This window comes from Emydura macquarii, unplaced genomic scaffold, assembly GCF_026122565.2.
Source record: "Emydura macquarii macquarii isolate MOO-44397 ecotype Brisbane River unplaced genomic scaffold, CSIRO-AGI_Emac_v2 contig_3122, whole genome shotgun sequence".
Taxonomy (NCBI): Eukaryota; Metazoa; Chordata; order Testudines; family Chelidae; genus Emydura; species Emydura macquarii.
In genome coordinates this window covers 6797726-6819401 of record NW_027133259.1, presented here as the reverse complement: position 1 = coordinate 6819401, position 21676 = coordinate 6797726, and the positions used below count along the sequence as shown (strand labels likewise).

At 45.3% G+C, this 21676-nt stretch overlaps 1 protein-coding gene across 1 annotated transcript in view; it reads left to right on the top strand.

Moving 5' to 3' along the window:
* The window catches only part of FOXJ2 (forkhead box J2), a 29932-nt gene that overhangs the window by 5322 nt on the left and 2934 nt on the right, over positions 1–21676 (top strand). Inside the window, 10 exon segments of the mRNA XM_067530997.1 lie at positions 11877–12232; positions 12630–12704; positions 14461–14529; positions 14874–15014; positions 15474–15669; positions 19027–19149; positions 19152–19352; positions 19726–19827; positions 20397–20597; positions 21373–21471. Of these exon segments, the coding sequence (XP_067387098.1) occupies positions 11900–12232; positions 12630–12704; positions 14461–14529; positions 14874–15014; positions 15474–15669; positions 19027–19149; positions 19152–19352; positions 19726–19827; positions 20397–20597; positions 21373–21471 (1540 nt within the window). The 5' untranslated portion in view covers positions 11877–11899.

Below are 21676 nucleotides of genomic sequence, written 5' to 3'. Positions count from 1 at the left end.
CTATGATACAGTTATGCACTGTGAATACAAAAATCTGAGACATATTAAAAAAGTGAAAATGTGGAGACAGTTTCAAATAAATTATATTTAATGTACAAATGAATACCGCAGTGGAGACTGTATTGCATGTACTATCCTTTTTTGTATTTAACTCATTTTAAAACCTCCATTTTAAAATGTAAATGAATCTAGTGCAGAGTATCCAGAATGGCTCAATCCAGGGACTTTGTAGCAGAGTTCAGGACCAGCTTGTTAAGGAAGTCTCTGGGCTTCATGGAGATGTGAAAGGCTTATTATCCATTCCCCATCATGACATGGGGCCTGCTTGGGATTGGTGCCCTAGAGGTGAAAGACTTAAGTATCCCATTGCTGCTGCTAGTTATCTGTCTTCCTCTGCTGATTCTCACTCCATGTCAGCACTCTCCTCAAATCCCTTCAATGGCTTCCTGTCTGCTATCACATCAAAGTTAAGTTCTGCTTTTGCACCTTTAAGGCCCTGCACATTTTCACCCTACCTGCCTCTCTGCTCTGATTCCCTCCTCTCCTGCACTTCTCCCAGTTCTCTGTTTACTGCTCTCTGCATCTCTTTTTCCACTCTTTGGGCCTTCTATCCTGCTGCCCTGTATGTCAAGGACGCTCTCCCTGCCCTTATACACCATGCATCCTCCATCTCCTTAAGACCCATTTCTTCCAGGCATCTTTCCTAGTTGCAGTGCATTGAGCCCCTCATCAGTGGTCTTCCACACCTGTGTTGTGATCCGTTCTTGGTTTTGCCTTTGTTTGATCGTATGCTTGTGGAGGCAGGGCCTTTTTTTAAGTTTGGGTTATATCAAATACATGTGCATTAATGCAGATGTGTAATGAATAATCATTTGCTTCTCCTGAACTATCCAGTCCTGCCAGCATGGGGTTGGCAGTAGTGCTTTAGAGGTGAAAGGCTCCATAATCCCTCTGACTCATCCAGTCTCCCACCCTTCCTCTTTAACTGCCCCTCCCTCCACCATGTGTGCCTGGACTGTCGCTGATTATCTAGCATTAAAAGGCACCACACTACATTCCCGGAGTCTCCCTGATTCCTTCCAGCTCTCCAGGATCTTAGGTTGTATTGGAACCCTAGAAGTGAAAGACACGTACAAGGTTCCATATCCCATGTCCTGATCACCCTGAGCCAGCCAGTTCCCCTGATGTGGGGTTGGGTTGAAACCAGTGACCTACAAAGGAAAAAAGAATAGGTTTGTGCTGTTCTGCTTCTCTGTGCACATATTGGAGTCAAAATTTTTTTGAGGGGGATGAAGTAGGGGTTTTTTAATTCCCCAAAATAAAGGTTTATTTTGAGCTTTGAGCAGAGGGTTGCACTAGATGACCTCCTGAGGTCCCTTCCAACTCTAATATTCTATGATTCTATGATTTTCCTGCTTATTTTTTAATTAGAAATTCAGGTCTTATTCACAGTTTCATATGAAAAGTTCTGTGGATGACTGTAGAACTAATAGGATTATAACATAACTTTCAAGGCAGTGAAATCTGAGCAATTGGGAAGGGACTGGGTCCTTTTGCAGTCCTTCATTGAAGGAGTAAGGATGTTGAATTTTTCACAAAACAATTTTTCCTCCAAATATTTATTAACCAAAACACCAAATCCCTACCACCACCACCTGCACAAAAAACCAAATAGGGATTAAATAATTTGCCTAAAATCCCTTCCAGGTTTCTTGACCTCCAACATATACAGAGAAGGTAAGAGTAGAGCATAGAGCACTGGACTGGGGCTCAGGAGATCTGGGTTCTCTTCCAGGCTCTGCCACTGGTCTGCTGGGGGACCGTGGGCAAAACACTTTGCCTCTCTGTGCCTCCCTTTCCCCATCAGTAACATGTGAAGAATGAAGCTGATCCTTTATAGAGCAGTTTGAAATGTAAGGATGAAAAGTGCTATCTCAGAGCTAGAAGGATTATTATTCCTTATCTATATAAGGTAATGAATATGAGGAAAAGCCTTGCGAAATTAAACAAAAAAACCTTTCAGACCTTGCTTATGTATCATGAAGGAGCAAATAGAGGGCACAGACCAAATAACATCTCCAGTGACCTTCTCTTCTCCAAGTCTTACGGGTCTCCATTCCATCCTCATCCTTCTTGGCCTTTCTGCTGTTTTTGACACTTGATCACGCTCTCATTCCTGAAATCTTGTCCTCTTTTGACTTGCGTGTGTCTGTCTTCTCCTGGTTCCCTTCCTAATTGCTCTGGTCATTTGTTTCCGTGTCTTTTTCAGTAGGCTGACCTCTTTCCTTAACGATCCCAAAGGCTCCTTGGCTCACTTGCACACTCTTTTGGTGATCTCATCTGTTCAGTTGGCTTCGCCATCATCTTTATGCCAATGACTTGCAAATCTGCCTCTCCACTTCTGACCAGTCTCCCTCCATCCAGTCCTACATCTTAGCCTGTCTCTTTGACATATTTTCTTGCATGACTCAGTATCAACTTGGCATGACCAAAACGGAACTTTGGACTTCCCTCTGAAACCATCCCCATCATTTCCCCCCACCCTTTCTCTGTCCCTTTTTTACACCACCACCACACTTCTATCACCCAGACTCACAACCTATGTATCCTTTCTGACTCCTCCCACTTTTGCCCCACAAATGGAGGTTGTATCCATATCCTGCTGTTTCTTCCTCTTTAAATTCTCTAAGATCAACCATTTCTCTCTATCCGCAAAGCTAAAATTCTTGTCCAGGCCCTCATCATCTCTGATCTTGATTGCTGCAGCCACTACCTCTTTGACACCAGCATCACCCCCTGCAGAACACAGCTGCTAAGATCATTTTCCTGGCCTGTTGCTCTCACCATGTCATCCCCCTCTTCAGATCCATCCATTGGCTCTCCATTGGTCCACCATATCAAGGTTCTTGTCCTCACTTAATGCCCTTCGTAATTCTGTGTCCCCCTTTTTATCTGCCCTTGTCTTCTATTACATTGGCCTCTGTTCCATCATCGATGCCAACCTGACTGTCTGCTTTTTCTCTTCTTCCACAACATCTACTTACTTCCACAGCATACTTGTGGAATGCCTCAGTCCATAAAGCAATTAACTTAATCTCCTTCAAATCTCTCCTCAGCTCATTTCTACCATGACACCTACAGGAAACTGGCAATCCATAATGGCCAAGCAGGGGCCAGTGGGGATCATGTATTTAAGTATTTTTAAATTATACATAAAGTTCAGATTATACACAGTTAACCAGCTTGTTACCCTCATCCTCCCTCCCTGTTTACCTCATGGTGAAGGAAGATAAAAAACAAAACAAAAAACCCCTGGAGAAGTAGAGACACCCAACCCCCCCCCCCACCCCAAAGCAATCAGGAAGATGAGGGATGAGCAGAGAACCCCTTTCACAGCGATCAGGAGGCTTTGTGGGGTGGAGAAGAGAGAGGAGGCTCCTTCCAGCATCTAGGGGACTGGAAGGGGGATTTAAAATCTTATCAGACAGCTACTATTCTCAATGGATGGTATGAAAAGTGTAGCTTCTTAGGGGTCCAAAACTGTAGGATACAGAATTCCCAATGGAGATTCCAGTACCTTCCTCCTTCCCAGCTGTAGAGAGTTGTTACAAGGGGTAGGCTGGCTTCCCACTGCAACATTGCTTTTTGGTCTTGCTGTTGGGCATCCTCCACACAGGTTCATATAAACTTTTGGCTAGGAAGTCTGGCTAATGGGTGTTAGGTGTTATGCCTCCCAAAATCCAATATGTCAGAAATGCTTCTTTTAATTAATCAGAGTGACTTTAACTGGATCAGAATAATAACAAACATAAAAAGACAAAGAATCCTTATTTATAAGCTACATTCCTATGTTCAGTCTCCAACTTCAACTCCAGCTGCATCTGCTTTCAAACTCCTTGGGCAACCACACGCAGCGAACACATTCCACAACGTCTCAGTAATCTTAGCAGTAGAAGTGTTTGTCGTATGTCCTGCTTCTGTCCACCTGGAAGAAGCATCAACTACATAGAAGTCCATTTGCTTATTATCTGCAAAATGAGCACGGAGTCTTTGCCAGGTCTTAGGCGATGTCTACACAACCACTTATGTTGGTATCACTTATGTCGCTCAGGGGTGTAAATAAGCCCCCCCTCCCCGAACAACGTAAGTTACACTGTCTTAAGTGCCGGTGTGGACAGCGCTATGTCAGCAGGAGAGCTTCTTCAGCCAACATCGCCACCGCCACTCATTGGGGGTGGATTAATTAAGTCAACAGGAGAGCTCTCTCTCATTGGCTTACAGTGGCTACCACTGAAGTGTAGCCATAGTCTTCATAACCGACTTCCATGGATGGCGTGGAACGGGTTGTGGCATGTGTTGGTGACTACTTCAGAGTTCACATTGTCTAATCTCTCTTTCAGTGTTTTTTCAAAGCCTGGCTGCCAAAATTAACTTCTAGTCAGATTTTTGTTTTCACTATGCCAGCGTAAAGTTCGTGTAACTCAGCCAGGCTCCTTCGGTGTAAGATGTGTATTACTATTATTATACCTCATAGTGAACAGTCATTTTTCATTGATGAATCCATGTTTGTTACAGGAATTAGAACAAAATTTCTCCAATAGACCCGTCCTGCAGAAAGAGTATATTACATTATTTTAACCCAATAGATCTTTTTATTTCTATGGCTATCTTTTTTTGCAGTAATGGGAAAATCTTCTGAGTGGGTGATTCTGAACAGTGATTCTCCTTCTGATTCGATCTCTAATTTCAGAGGCAATCTGGGTAGCGTGTTAGTGTGAGCTGTACTGAAGGTTTGCACCAGATATCGATCATACTGATATGCAGCTAAAATTAAAACCCATCTCTTCATCTTTGCTGCTTCCAGACCTGGAATACCTTCTTTTGGAATTACTTTCCCTATTAGAGACATATAATTGGTTTCCAAGGTAAATTTCATTCCCAATTGAGTTACTCCAAAAATAATATCCAATGCCTCTTTCTCAGTGTGAGTATAATTGTTCTGTTAATATCCTTGAAGCAAATGTGGTGGACTTCTCTTTCTCATCTTTGCATATGTGTGAAATTACAGCTTCTACCTCTACTGGGGAAGCATCACTTTGTGATAGTGAAGAAAGCTATGAATTAAAATGTACCAGCACAGAAGAACTCCTCAGTGTGCATCTTCAAAAGCCTTATCTGATCTTTTGCTCCGAACCATGTTACATTTTTTTCCTGTAATTGTAAAGACATTAGGCTCATTGTGTATATATATATATATATATATATATATATATATTTGGGATAAATCTTTTATAGCAGTTTTAACAAAGTTAAAAATGATCACAGCTGCTAAGCATTTTTAGATAGAGCCATGTTCTCAGTAGCATTTGTTGTTTCTTGTAAGGGTTGTATTGTCTTCCCCTGCACTGATGCTAGGCCATAAAAAAAGTAACTTGGTTATTTTTTGTAACTTTAAAAACAGATTTTTTGCAAAGTTTTCAGAATTCCTTCAATGTTTCTCAAGTGTTCCTCTACGTTTTTATTATTAACAGCTGACAACAAAATAGAAATCTTGGAGAACTTGATCCAGTCACTTCCTTTAATCTGGCAGGTCACTATCTACATTGTGTATGGTAGCCTTTTATATGTCTCCTCAATCAGGATATTTTAGAATCGGGCTCTCACATGACCTGTTGATATGTCTGAGGCAGGTGAAGCTTTGTAAATTTTACCCTTCTTGACAGTTTAGCACATAAATCCTGTGGTTTTGGAATTGAATTCTGATCCACTTCCAACCTGGGGTTTATGGTGACTTTATAGTCCCCACAAATCCTCACACTTCATCAGTTTCAGGAACACACACAGGCAGTACAGCCCATTCACTAAACTCAGCAGATGAAATTATTCTCTGCTCCTGCAATTCTTCTAATTGCCTTTCTACAGCTTCTCACAAAACATAAGACACCGGATCAGCCTTAAGAAATGTTGGTTGGCCTTTTAAAAAAACTTTCTGTTATGCCTTTCATTAAACCCGTGACTGTATCAAAAATTGTTTTTTCTTTTCCTTTTGCCACCAGACCTAATTTGTGGTACACTTTATATTCTTGAGCCAGTTAGTGCCAATTACAGAGGTCTTTAGTAACATCAAATGAGTACCCCATTAGTTTACATTTATCTAAGACGTCCTAAAACTTTTATTGTCCTTTGATTATAGTCCTTTGAGTGCTATGTTAGTTTCTCTTAGTGTAACACGAGCAAATTTCCTGTCCAAAAATCAAAACTACTGTATCGCTTTTATCCATTGATATGAATACAGCATAAAACATTTGAGTCCCTTCTGTCTTGCACTGCAAACAGTTCTGAGTAGCCATCTTGTTATGGACAGGCTCAGAGTTTGTAACACGCTCCTCTGTATTCCCTAGCTGGTGTATTTCATGCTTGTAGGTGACAATAACTTCCTTTTGTTGAATTCCTTTCTCTTCTGTGGTTTACGACAAGCACAAGCTGCATGTCCTCTGTAACCACATCGCCAGCACTTCAGTTTGTTGGAAGAATATTACTGTGCTTGCTGGTCTGGTCCCAAACAATGGAAACCCGGATTCCTGGGTGTAGTGACTCCTGTTAATTCCTTGCCCTGTGAGCTGGGCTTTCCTTTTTTATGTGGCATGTAGGAAGAAGTGCATTCTCAAACTGCAGTGCTTTCTTTTGGCTGACTCAGATACCAATCGTGCATCCACCACTCCTTTCAGGTTAAGTTTGATTTGTGAACAATACACAGCAGCCGCTCTTCATTCTGGATCTCTAATTCCAGAAACAAAGCAATTTCCTGAGCCTCACAGATAGTTACCAATATGGCAGGCTGTAGATGGTGATTTGAGACTAGCCAGGAAATCAGATATGCTTTCTTCTTTCTGGTTTCTTAGGTGAAATTTATCTCTTTTAGTGAGGAAGTTTGTTTGGGGTAGATAACATTTTTAAACACTTCATTCTAGTCTCGCTCATTTATATCTCCTTGTTCTTGAGAGAAAACAAAAATCTTTCAAAACTGCAAATGTTTTTCTTGCAGCCAAAATTAAGAAAATTGCTCCCCCCCCCCGGTCGCGTGATTCCCTTCAGTATTATTGCTATAAAAATATTGCACAATCTTTGCACATAAACTTCAAAATCCTCATTTTTTTTATCAAAATACAAAATATCCATATTTCCATACATAGCCAGTTTTATCTTTTCTTTTTCTTCCTTTCTTCTTCTAGGCCTCTTTCTTTACTGCTGTCACTCTGATCACTTTGCTCTTTCAAAGACAGGGTGACTCTGGCATTGACAACAGTTATTTTCTTATGCCTCCCCAAAGCCGGCTGTATCCTGAGCCAAAAAGTTTCAAACCAGGGAGCTTAAAGTTAGACTCCTGTATCTATATTTTAGGCTCGTACGTAGGAGTGGCTTGATTTTCAGAGGAGCTGTGCAACCTTAGCTCCCACTGATTGCCGTTTGAGCTGCAGAGTTCAGCATCTGTACAAATCAGGTCACTTCCATTTCGGTGCCTAAAATACAGAATTAGCAGCCTAACTTTAGGCTCCTAGGTTTGAGCCTTTTGGCCAATGATTTTCAGTGGATCAAAATGAAAACGAAAGTAATCGTATCTAACTAGTGTAGGTTTTGGGTCCTTTAAAAGCTTACACCCAGCCTCATTTCATTCATAGTTTCACTCGAGCTGCACCTGATTCTAAACTGACAAATCTTTTGAGCCCTTCCTCAAAGAGTAGTCCAGACCATATAGGGGCAGTAACCACACATTTGCACAGTTCTTAAAGCTACATACTCCATCTCTAATATGCTCTGAAGTGAGCAGTGGTGCAAGGAGGGGCATGACTGACTGAGTGGAAGAACTTTGCAAAGTAGCAAGACAGGCAAAATACTAATTTCTTCTGCCAGCTAGTCAGTGGCATGTATAGTACAGGGAATCTGAGATGGGGGAGGCCAGCTTCCATTTTCAGCCTCAGGTCGAACGTGCTGGTCAGTCACCGCATCTGGGATGTTTATTACTGCTCTCTGGACAAGCTGTTGACTTGCCTTAAAGTATCACTTGTCCCAAGTGAATTATTCAGTGCCAACTGATTATAGGATTTTTCTGAGTAATTTCCTCTCTGTCTGAACCATGCAAATCACTGTTCATTTAAGTACAGATTTGCATGAATGCTCTAGAAGTTAAAGGCTCTGGATCCCATCTCTGACTCTTCCTGAGCTGGGGTTATGTTGTAACTAATGCCCAGGAGATGAAAGACTCTGTATCCCATTTCCAATCCTCTCTGATATTATGATTGTACATCTTTACGTTGGTGCCTACAGTGATGTGAAGGGTGTTAGTATAAGTATTTGACTGACCTTAAAATGGATGTGTACAGGTTATGATGTTCCATTTTAAGTTTTTCTTCATTGCCAGAAGTTAATTCTATCTGGCTAGATAATGTAGTAGGGCCTACAAAAACAAAGTGACTGGATTCATCCTGTTCATTCTGCAGTAGCAGGTTGTTCTGTAGTCGAAAGAGAGAGAGAATAACAGATGGTGGAGGGAACATCTGCCAGACAGTAAAAAGGCCTGACTGGGAAGTGGAAGCTGAAAAAATCATGAGTGTTGTAGCTGTTCTGGTTTGGACTGTGATGTCAGATGTTACAAGTTATGCAGTGTCAGGCTGGTTTACTATTTGGACGGGAGACATATGATCTAAGGAAAACCCAATGTGCTGCCCAAATTTTCCATACAGTTTCTATTGGATACAGGTTTTTTCTTCACTTCCCATCCTAAACTGTTGTTTAGTGTGGCTGTGCAGTCTTAAAAACCTGTTGTGTTTCACCCCCAGGGCAGCTGTGTTTTAGCAGTGGGTGAGCCTCGTATATGTATAAATTCAAAACTTGCATTAATTATGGAGATACATTAGTGACTCCTCAGTTAAGCTTGAAGGTAATATTAAAGTTATATTTTTTTAAAAACTCTCAAAAGTTAGGAAATGCAAAAGTTAAGATACTTAACCTGTGTTAAGTACATATAATCTAAATCTAACCTGGCATGTCCTCCCCCCTCCGCCAATGAAGGCAGGACCGTTCTTGCATTTCTTAGCCTATTGTATATTACCCTTATATTTAACTCTATGAGTAGTAATCCAGAATACTCCACTGCAACATAAACAAATGAAAATTCCTGTGAAAACTGTAACTTTTGCATTTCCTGAATTTCGAATGTTTCAAATTTGAATCTTAAAGTAGCATAAGATTGAAAAAGAGAATTTTTTAAGCTCTGTTTTTATTTTACTTTGTAATTCCAGCGTTGCATAGTTAACATTCTACACAAGTATTCATTTCTATAATGAAATAGCAGCATGAAATCACAAGCCCATATTATTTTTGTTATTCTGTAGTCCTGTACATATTAGCATGACTGATGTTCTGTAATGCACACTTACAAAACGGAATATTTCGTTTTAGTTGCTATTTATTTCATGTTTCTTTTCTCCTGAATTGGCCTTGAGACTAGTCCTTAATGAGGACAGACTATGTGGAAAGTTACAGCTGTTTTTGAGTTCTATAGACACTAAGAACATTTTTTGTTTTTTTTGTTTTGCACTGGGAAAATGAATAGTTATTTCACCCTTGTATAATTCCATGAAAGGGTGGATGGATTCTGCTCAGGCTTTAAAAAAAAAAATTATAATACGAGATGAGACCAGTTTCAGCTTTCAGCCTGGAAGGAGATATTTTCAATGAGTTATGTGCAATTTAAAATGGACTTGCAATGGAAGGCCTGATGCTATCCTAACTATGGTTTGCTCTTTTAATCTAGCTCATCACTATTGTATCTGATGGCATGGCAGGGAGATGAGTAGGGAGATAAGTAAGTTGCAGTTAGGCCTTTCCTTTCCTCACTGCCTCCGCTCCACAGGCAGAGTAATGTTTCCACCAGCTACAGATATGGCGGTGCCGTAGTTTCACTTTTGTATGTGTGTGTTGGCTGTGTGATTAGAAAGATATTGTCTCAGTGCTGGGTGTTTGAGACAGTGTTGGTTGTTGTGTTGGAGTGCTGGATATTGTCTGATCTTTGTACCAAATGCGTGGGTGTTTGAGCCCTGAATGTTCTATGTAGTGAGTGAGCATGTGTATGAAAATGCAAGCAGTGGGTTGTGTGTATGTTGGGAGTGACGGCTGGGTGTAGACTCTTATGTGCTTTTGTATTGTGAGAGCACAGTGGTGTGTCAGTGAGAGCAGGGTGTTGGGTGAATGTGAAGCTGGGAATTGTGTCTGTGTAGAAAGGTGCAGGGTGCATGCATGTCTGGATCTGTGTGCGTACACAGTGTCATCCTGGAGTATCTATATTTAGAAAGGATATCTAATTGTTACACTCAATCAGATGGGTGTCTCCCTGCCTCTGCCGATCCTGTCCGTGTGTGGTGATGCAGTTAGTGGGAGGTGCCACCTGATGGGTTTTTTTCCTGAGTAGGGTGTGTTCATGTTAGTCTGTTATCTGTGTATGTGTGTGTTAGTCTGTTACCTTTCTATTTGCTGACATGCATCTATATACAGTGATCTTTCAAAAAGTGAATTTCATACTGGTGAAAGATGCAGAACTGGCAGCCCCTAAATACGTAATTCCCCTCTTCGTGCCCAAAACAGGTACAGTGCAGGTTGCAGATATGCAAACTAACTGTCTCAGCCCAGACTTAAAGGGAGCACCACGGGCAGAGATGAGAGGGTAATTCAGTCCTTGGTGCAGCCACTTAGTGCCTGTTGATTTCTACGATGACCTGGCCCCCTAGAACCTGGATGGCGATGTCCCTGCTCATCCCACACAGGTTACCAAAATATATTGTTCCACTATAAAAGTGTGGCCACTTGAAATGAACGCTTGGGTATGATTACTACTCACACTGGGCAGATATGCTTTATTTCTATGAGGAGATATGTCGTCATGTGACTACGGCAAGGATCAGAGTCAATACACCCCAGTATGGTTCTCTACTCTGCTACAGACTCACTGTGTGACCTTGGGCCAGTCCCTTCTCTGGGATTTCTCAGCTTGGGGATGATAATACTACCTACAGTTCATGAGGCTTAATTCAGTAAAATGCTGGGAGATCCTTAGGAAAAAAGGGCTAAAGAAGGGCAAAATCTAATTATAGTGATTCTGTTTTCAGTCCAGTCTCAGTCTTTTCTTGATGTGGTTGATATAATTATGTGTAAATAGCACCATAGATTTTTTTATGATCCTGCCCCAAGGAGCTTACAATCTGTTGGATACAGTGTGATATGATGCAGGGAGAGTTGACATCAGGTCATGGCAAAGAAATTCCTCCCACCACCCCCAATGAACATATTGCCAGTCCTGACCCATACAGGTGATCTTATCTGGGTGTGGCTTGGGTACAACATAAGGAACATTCCTCCTTAGCCATGATCCCAATCCTGAGCTCAGGAAGTGACCTTATCAGGCTACAGCTGGGATATAGTGAGAGGGATGGTCCCCTGGATACCATACCAGTCTTGGCTTGCTGAGGTTATGCTATCGTGGTGTGACTGGGATACAGCAAGTGGAATGGACCCACCCTCCTGGGATAGATCCCTCTCATCTCTAGTAATCTTAGCTGGGTCAGACTGGGGTACACGGAGCAGGACTGTATCCTTGAGGTTACTGTTCCAAAGGCAGACTGTGTGACCTTAGCAGCAAGCAAGATAGTCCTTCCAGGGATATAGTCCCAGGTCTGTACTGACACAACCTTACCTGTCTGTGACCAGTGAGCAAGGCACTCTTCACAAAGGTACCTTGATGTGGGGGAGTGCATCTTTCTCTTCCATTATTCAGGTATAATTTGTTTGTACCTCAGCAGTTCTGTTTGTTTCTCTCTCTCCAGCAAATACTCCTGCTTTCGGCATCATGGCCTCTGACCTGGAAAGCAGCCTCACTTCCATAGACTGGCTCCCCCAGCTCACTCTGAGAGCCACTATTGAGAAACTAGGGGGTTCCTCGCAGGCGGGGCCCCCAGGAGCTGCCCGGAAGTGCCCCCCAGGCTCCCCCACTGACCCCAACGCCACCCTGAGTAAGGATGAGGCTGCAGTGCACCAGGACGGGAAGCCACGCTACAGCTATGCCACTCTGATTACCTATGCCATCAATTCGTCGCCTGCCAAGAAGATGACACTCAGCGAGATCTACCGTTGGATCTGCGACAACTTCCCCTACTACAAGAACGCTGGCATCGGGTGGAAGGTGAGGAATGCTGTGGCTGGAACACAGACTCCACCATCTTAAGGGAGCTCTATTTCTTTCCTCAGGACAAAGCGTTCTCACTAAGCAAAGAAAAGAGCTGGGTGTAAAGACAAAGTTCTAGTTACCAGCAGTCTGCAGGGTTAGATGATCCCTAATTTCCCCAGAGTTGTTTGATTTTATCCATGGGGAGGACCCATCCAGAACTGTCCATCCCTCTCTTTTCCTTAGCTTCTGTCCTGCCCCATTCTGCATGGACACAGGCAGTTTTCGCTTTGAGTGATCTCTGTCGCTCTCCTTTTTTCACCCCATCCTGGGCAAACACAGAAGTCTTCAGTGTCTTCTGCAGCCCGTATCCTTCCTATGTATCATTTATTTACTTCTCTCTGTCTCTCTGCAGAACTCCATTCGCCACAACTTGTCTCTGAATAAATGTTTTCGGAAGGTGCCTCGACCAAGGGACGATCCTGGGAAGGTAAGAAATTGACATGTTCCCTGGTGAGTGCCTTAAACAGTAGAGAATAAGCCAGTATCGCCCTTTCTGCCCATGTGGTTAAAACTTTGAAATATGTAGTATATATGTTAAAGAAATGAGATATACTGCTGTGTTCGATGACTCCAGAAACATTTACTTAAAGGACCTGTGAAGAACTGAACCTGGAAGTTAGCCCACTTTCCCCCCCTGCCTTGTGATCTTTAATTAGATTGAAAGATTTTTTCAGAGATTTTTTTTCTGCCTTTTTTTTAATATTCGAAATGCAGATCTTGTCTAGCCTGTTCTACTTGAAAGACATCATGGGTGACTGGAGAACTGGTAGGATCATTACATCCTGGGTACTAGAGAAATGAAATACAAGCAGCTGAGAAGAAAACTGATACTTGTTTATAGCTGTTTTATAACTTCGGGTTTTAAAAACAGTTCTTAGCACCCACTGAACTCAAATGCCCAAAGTCAGTCGTAAGAAAGCGCTTTCTGCTAAAAATTCGGCATCTCTGCCCCTTCAGTAAGAGCTGAGGAGAAAATGCACAACCCACATTTCTCGGTTCCCAAGAGAGACCACAAATTCTGATATTACTAATGTAAATACATTGACAGGAGCCTCATGAGTCTTTTTTCTATATCATTATGCTGCAGAAAGGGGCCAAGGCCATTTTCTTTCTTTCCTTGCAGATCACCTTTGAGGGACTGGTTCCTCAATTGACATTTCTTAGGTATCTGAGTGATATGGAATCATTATTTTGGTGATCACAACTCGGAAGGCTCAGTTATAATGCCCTGTTTCAGTAAACCCTGCATGTTATGTGTGCGCTGGGCTTCACTTGTAAGGCCACCAAGTGCTGCAGCTGTAATGGTCAATCTAAATCACAATCAGAGGTTAATAAAAGTCCTAGAGTTAAGGCCAGAAGGGACCACCAGATCAGCTAGTCTGACCATCTGTGTACCACAGGCCACTAACACCTGCATGCTAAATCCCACAGTTGAAATGAAATCAAACCATTATGTGCCACAGGCAGAGAATAGGAGGGACTGAGGTGCACAAGTGCCCAGTACCCTGCAGTGGCATTGAAATAATTAAGTAAGATATACCCAGATAATCCAGGCAGGTGACCTGCACTCACATGCTGCAGAGGAAGGTGGAAAAACCCCAAGCTCACTCCCAATCTGACCTGGGGGAAGATTCCTTCCCAACCCCACACGAGGCCAGTTAGACCATGAACAAGAACCAGCCAGCCAAGCACCAAACCCGCTGTCTGGGATTGGGGGTCTCCTCATTCAGAAATTTCTTTGCAAACAATCTTTTAGGTCAATTTGCCCACTCTGATCTTTATAGCCTAGTTGGTCTGTACTCTTATTAGCAAATACATCCCATGAAAGGCAGAAGACAGTGATGGGGTTTGCAGGCATAAAAGATGTGCTAGGCCAGACCATCTCCTGCCATGCTGGGTCAGACCATTCATTTATTTTTTCTGGTGACCCGTCTCTCAGAGTGGCTGATACCTGGAGCTTCAGAAGAAGGCATGGAACTCCCACAATAGCAATGGAGCTCTTTGTGCAGTCCTAACTACAGGAGGAAAACATCTTCCTGACACCCAGCTGGTGTTAGCTCATGCACTGTAGCATGGACGTTGGTGGCCCTGACAATTAATATATTAGTTGATGTTGTGCACTATGGGTCTCAAATAAGATCCTGCAGCAGGGAGTTCCTCTCACCATTGGGTTTTCTTTCCAGGGTTCTTATTGGACAATAGATACCTGTCCAGATATCTCCCGCAAGAGGCGGCACCCTCCAGACGATGATGTGAGTGTGATTCTTTTCATGGGATGGTGGTGGGGGAGGGCAGAAGGGAGCCTTTCCAGGACCATGTTGGGGTCGTGCGGACGTGAAGCCCAGGACAGGATGAACATGGAGTCTGAATTCTCCTCCTGTCATCACCATGTGGCTTCCATTGCCGTCACCCAGTATCGCCATCTAGTCCTGTCTGAAGAGCGTCTCTGTCCTCTTGAATTTTCTTCCACTGCAGCCAGTATCTAGCTTTCCTAGGCACCAGCTTGTACAATGGGAGCGCTGGCTTCTCATCTGCAGCTTCCCTTCTCCATCTGTTTCTGATTTCCTTCCCTCTTCTTTCCTCCCCCTTCCCACAGTTATCACAGGATTCCCCAGAACAAGAAGCGAGTAAGAGCCCACGGGGCGTTGTCCCAGTCAGTACAGAAGCCTCTCTGCCCCCTGAGGCCACCTCTCAGCTATCGCTGCAGAGCTCCACGCCCATTGCCAGCTACAGTCAGGTGAGCAGCAGAGGAGGGGAAGGAGGTGGGAGAAAGGGGGGGACTGGAGGGAATGGACAGAAGAGTAAATCAGTGATGGGAAGAGTGGAAACAATGGGCAAGAGGGTAGCTGAAGAGGGGAAGCAGGAGAGAGGAGATCAGTGACCAGGAGGGAAGCAGGGAGGAAGTGGAGCAGGAGAAAGGAGCAGACAGGGCAGGGATAAAGGCATTCGGGGTGTGAAGTAGCTGGAGGATGGGCTGGAGCTAGTATGCGGTGGGGAAAGAGAGGAAACTGGGGTCCCCCATTGTGGTAGGAGAGTTGGGAAGATTTTGAGGGAGAGACAGACAAGTGATGTAGGATTGCTGTGTGTTTTATTTTCTGGGAGTAACCCCCCACCTACTCCCTCAAATTCCTGGTGTTACAAAGCCAAGCAATCTATAGGAGTTTTTTTCTCCATGCTATTGTCTGGTCATTAGCAGGGCACAGGGCCCGTGGATGTGGCAGCCACTGTGGCTGGGGGGCAGGGCCGTGAAGGGGCAGACGTGCCACCCCCGCTCTACAGCACTAACCACGACTTCAAGTTCTCCTACTCTGAGATCAACTTCCAGGACCTGAGCTGGTCTTTCCGAAACCTCTACAAATCCATGCTGGAGAAGTCGTCCTCTTCCCAGCACGGTGAGTACCAGAGCCAGACGCATGGTGCAGGCTATGTGTGCCCCTGCGTCTCTCAATTCCTTCCTCTTTCTAGCAGTGTGTGAAAAGGTGATGCCCCTGCTTTCAAATGCTCTATCTCCCCCCACCTCCACACACAATGTGTAGTCCAGAAATTCTCCTTTCTCAGCCTACCAGCCCTTCTTTCTCTTTCTGTACAGCTAGCGGTCATACCCAGTGTTGATTCAGAAGAAACAAGAAAAATGTCTAAAGGGTTAGAGAGATTGACTTGTGAAGAAAGGCTTGAAAGAGAGAAATATGTGGAGGTCTGAGGTCATGAATTACCACCTAGAGGTGCAAATATTGTCAGGTTGTAAATTGCAAGAGAGTGACAATTGTTTGGCCTAAACTAGGAGTAGTGGGATGAAATTAGACTGTGGAAGGGTCTCTCCAAAGGAAGGGGTGGAAGCTCCTATCACTTGGATCACATAAAAGCAGAACTGAACAAAGCACTGGAGAATGAGTGTAGTGGAAGGGAGAGGGTGTAGTGGACAAGATATATGACCTACTTATCCAGCGGTTCTCAAACTTCACTGCACCGCGACCCCCTTCTGACAACAAAAGTTACTACCTGACCCTGGTGGGGTGGCGTCCAAGCCCTGCTGTTCCAGAGTAGCGGGGCCGGAGCCCTTGGCTTTGGCTGCAGACAGCAAGTCGAATGCTGGCCCCAGCAACCCCATTAAAATGGGGTCGCAACCCACTTTGGGGTCCCGACCCGCAGTTTGAGAACCACTGTATCCCTTCTCATCTTGGATTCCTCTGGTTTTGTGATTCAGAAAATAGCCACCAGAGGGCAATGTCACACTTGGGATAAGAATAGGGGACTCAGAAAACCTTGAACAATTTCAGCTTGCTGCCCCTCTATTTAAAGAGAGACATCCATGAAAAGATTGGTCTGGCATTGGGAGGGCAATGTTATCAAACCAGGATCTTCCATATGTCAATAATCACTCGACTTTCAGCCAGTCAATCTGTCCACAGTGCAGTCAAACCCTGCTGTTCTAACAGGGTCATACAGACCTACAAGCAGAAGGACTCCGATGGGCCATAACAAAAATTTTGATTATTTGTATTACCATAACACCCATGAGCCCTAGTCATAGAGTAGGACCCCACTGTGCTAGGTACTGTACAAAAAGTCCAACCCATACATTATTTTGGGAGCCCATCAGATCTCAGAAGCTAAGTAGCATCAGGTTTGGTCAATGCTTGGACACCGAAGGAAAATTCATGGTGCTACAAGAAATTGGTTAATTCGGTTGGTGTGATTTCCCCTCTGAGTCAGTTCTCAGTGCAAGGGGAAGCTGTGCTTTTAGAGTGGCTGGTTGGGTTAAGATGTAAAATTGAGGCCTACTTTTGATGGTTAATTGAGGAGCCCCATTGCCTGGAATGAGTAGCTCAAGGTTTTGGCAGTGGTATACTGAGCCTTTCATTTAGATTGCTCAAATCCAGCTTACGTCAATATTGACTGAAAACCAACTGTGGTCCATGTGAATTGTCTGGCGGGTCTCAATTCTGTTTCCATCATCGCCAAATCTAACTAATCCCTCACTGGCAATCTTAGCTGAGGGCCAAAGGATTGAACCAGCCAGGGAGACTAAGCTCCCCTTTTACTCAAGTTAGGGTTTTTGAAATCAATGGAAGTTGCTGCATGCAACTTCTGAAAATTAGGTTCCTTATTTAGGTGATGAGCTGTGGCATAGCCTAACTTTTGGCACCCAGTTTTGAAAATCTTGATTAGGAGCCTTAACTCAGTTCTCCAGGCCAAATTACCACTTAGGAAATATTTGTGCCGTCCTAAATTCCTTTCACACCTTCAGTTGAAGACAGTTTCTGTCTCTTCTTCCTGCTGTATGCTGTTGTGTTGTGTTGCGTTGCTGTTAAACAGCTCCTGCCGTCCCCCCAGAGGCAGCTGCATTTCAGTGGGTGTGAGAGTGATCCTTGTACATAAATCTGTAGAGCGCTTTGGGATGAAAGGTACTAGAGTAGTAGTAGAAAATCCAGACAAAAAGAATGGAGGTTATTCATTCATAACTATGACTTAAAGGTGACCTATGAACGCAAAACCAAGTGTGCATGTGCCCTTTTATTGCTACTTTTACAGGGTCCTAAAAAGCCTGAGAAATTGAGACAGGGACAGGTGTTTTGCTTGTTGGCCAGTCAAAGGCAAAGGTCTTATATTCAGCTTGATGGCATTTCTGTGTTAGGATGTTTGTCTGTAACACAAGTCAATAACATTTGAATGCTGCAACTGATCAATTGCAAGATTTCAGGGAATATTCTAGGCCTCAATGGACAGAACCCTGTAGATTTTGGTGAAGATTGGAAAACCAAAAGGAGAAAATGGGGGAGCACATAGAGCCCTTGGTATCTGATTAGCAGAGCCAGCGGCTTCAACCACCTCTGTAATTGCCTGGAGATTAAAGAACATGTTGATGGCAGCTATTAACACCTTCCTGCATGACAGCGTCCCCTTGTTACAGTTTTAAAATGTTGACACAACTGGAATGATTTGTGTCCCAGACACAAAGAAAAGAAATGCGATGGGGGGGGGGAATGGGGTATACACAGAATCCCTGGCATGAGGGGTGGGGAAGACGGGGGACTCTAGTGTGGGGAAGAACGGAGGGCCCCAGGGGAAATACAGAGTCCCCAGCATGAGTAGAGGGGATGGGGAAGGAGACATGGGGGGTACACGGAGCCCTCTGGTGTGGGGAAGCGTGTGGAAGGGTTGCAGAGTCCTGAAATAGAGGAGGTGGGAGGGTGGCACACAGGGAGCTCATGGAGGAAGGAAAGGAGCCCTTGATGTGTACAGTGCCCTCAGCCTACAGAAGCAGTTGTGCAATCCTCTAGTTATTTACATGAGAAAAGTGCAAAGTTTCTAGTCCAAGCGGATTTTGAGATATGCACTGGCAAAAAAAAAAAAAAAAAAAAACAACCCCAAACCACAAATGGAAACTTGGGGGGGAAAAGGAACCAAACCTCACGTGTCAACACTCCCATCATCTAAATGTCTTGTTTAACTTCAGCCTTGCGCAACACAATCTCCTCTGGCAGAACAACACGGATGTGATATGTCAGGAGGATTGGTTCAGTGTTGGTAAAACTGGGCTTTAACAAACGGGGCCATTCCATGGACTCTGGAGAGGCCTGTCATGTCATAGTTTGAATTGTGCTCTCTGTGTGAGCCTCTCGAGGGCGCTCTAACGCCCGAGTACATTCTACGGGTGAGTGGGTCATTAATGGACAGTGCAGGCTGGTGTTTGAGCTGGGCGGCCACCTTCCCCGCATCTCTTACCTCTTCTTACTCACTCCCTGCAGGTTTCTCTTCTCTCCTTGGCGACATGCAGCCCTCCAATCACAACTACTACATGTACCAGCAGCAGCAGGGCCCCTCATCAGTGGGGGCTGCTCCCCCACTCCACAGCCCAAGCCCAGAGGGCTGTCCACCCCAGGGGGCAAGCAGCAGGGTGGCGATGGCTACGGCCCCCCACCTGTGATGTCCATGCACCCACCCCCAATGCAGCATGGAGGGTACCACCAGCATCAGCAGCACCACCCGCACACCCACCCGCAGCAGCAGCAACACCAGCACCAGCAGCACCAACAGCAGCAGTCACAGGCTTCAATCAACAACGCTGGCTTTGGTGAGTTGCCGACGATGGAGGGAGCTGCTAGGGGCAGAGGGGGCTGGGATAATGTTGGGGTTCAGTGGGGTGCCCAGGACTCCTGCGGTGAACTCCCTCGCAGCAGTGCTCCATGCATTACAGAAGATGGGATAGGTGGTGGGGAAAGGATGAAGCTCAGGTCTGAGTGAACTTGGAAACTACATTCCACTTTCACCTCCATTAGAGGGGGACCCATCCACCCAAGGCTTGGGGTGCAGGAATCAGGGTGGAGTTGAGGACTGAATTCCTGTCCAGTGCAGCGTTAGGGTCTTTTGGCAAGTAATAGCCAGGGCCAGGTTCTGCTGATGTTGTATTACAGGGCTGTGACCGTCTTGTCTGCCTTGTTTTCCAGCATTCCCCCCCGAGTGGTGCTCCAGCATTGACTCCCTGAAGGAAAGCTTCAAGATGGTAAACCGGCTGAACTGGTCTAGCATTGAACACTCCCAATTCTCAGGTCAGTGATAGATCCCACCTCTTGCTTTGCCTGGTGGCTAGGGCACTAGCCTGCGACTCAGGAGACCCAGGTTCAGTTCCCGGCTCTGCCCCAGACTTCCTGTGTGACCTTGGGCAAGTCACTCAGCCTGTGTGGGCCTCCGTTCCCATCTGTACAATGAGGGATAGTAGCACAGACCTGCCTCACAGGGTATGATGAGGAGAAATCCATTCAAAATCTTGAGCCCTCCGACACAATGGTGATGGGGGCAGATAGAAGGTAGATGGATGGCTTCCCAGTCCCTGCTGCATCCCTCACTCAAGTCGCAGAGACAATACCCTGAGACTAGAAAGAGGGAGCTCTCCAGAGAGTGCGCGGCTAAGATTAGAGACAAACATGGAGCGGGGAAGCTCTTGAGTGTAGAGAGAGGGACTCTCTGGTGGGGATACAGCTGGGACGAAAGGAAGGGATGAGCCCGAGTGTGAGGAAAGGAGAACCCCCAGTGGGAATCCATAGGATGAGGGATTAGGCAAGGACAGGGAGCATGTTCATGCAATAACGGGATTTCAACCCCCCTCTTGCTTTTGCAGAGCTGATGGAGAGCCTGCGCCAGGCTGAGCGGAAGAACTGGACCCTGGATCAGCACCACATTGCCAACCTCTGTGACTCCCTCAATCATTTTCTCACCCAGACTGGTCAGCTCCCTCATCTGGGCGGCCCTCAGCAGCCTCCCCGGATCTCTGATTCTTGCGCCCTCAATAGCGGCAAGCAGGAGCAGTCTATGAACCAAGGTACGCAGCAGGGTGGGCAGGAGAGGGATCCGGGATGCCATGTAAATGGGTGAGGCAGGTTCCCAGCACCACGCCAGTCTTTGTCAGTGTCTTTCATATAAACTATGTCCCACCTGATGCTTAATTTGTAATGAAAGAGGTGCCGGGGCTCAAGCCAGGCAAGCCCTGGCACAAATTGAACACCTGGCTGTAGAGAGTTTAGGATAGGAGAGATGGGGATGTATGTGGTCGTAACATGGTGCTGCATGGTGCTGTGGAGGTGTTACCTGGTATGTGTGGTTGAAAGGCCAATAACCCAGCAGAAAGCAATTAGAAAGCATACAGGCAAAAGGAGGGGGTGAGAGAGGTTTTGTCAATGGTACGTGAAGAGGTGGTGAAGTGTCAGGGAGGCTGTTCCAGATGGCAGGAGCTGTAGAGAAGAAGACACTCTCACCTGCATTGAAGATCCCATGGTAGGAGAGAGAATAGGATGATGCTCTGTGTGTGAAGAGAGGACATGGGGGTGGGGGAATCATGGCCATGCCGCAGCCTAATTTTGACCCGCCTTTGCACATGTCTAGGGAGGGGGCGATTGGCCAAAATTCCCCACTTTAATATCAGAGAAGAACAGTATCGTTTTGGTTCCATGGCTGAGCTGTAACTCACGGTCAGGGCCTGTCCACTGAACACTTCCTGTTCCTTGGTTGTGTGTGAGTCAGTCTGTGCTATGCCCAGGCAGTGCCAGACGAGCTGGGTGGGTGGATGACCGATGGTTCTTCTCCCTTTCCTTTGGCAGTGAACTCCTATGGTCAGCCACAGCCTCCCCATCTCTTCTCCGGGCCATCTCCTATGTACCAGATTTCCACCCAGGACTCTCCAGGGTATAACCGCCCAGGTAAGAGGTGAAATGACGAGGTGGAATACAACTCCCACCCCAGCTGTCTCAAAAGTCAAGCAGCACATGCTGGCAGGGCCTGTCCCCTCTGCTGTTAGTGAGGTGGGATAGGGCCGAGGGAACCTAACCTGCAGGAGGTGCCCCAGCGGGACGCTTCCACAGCACTTGTGAGATCACACTCAGTTGCCAGACTCCTCTCGGCCCC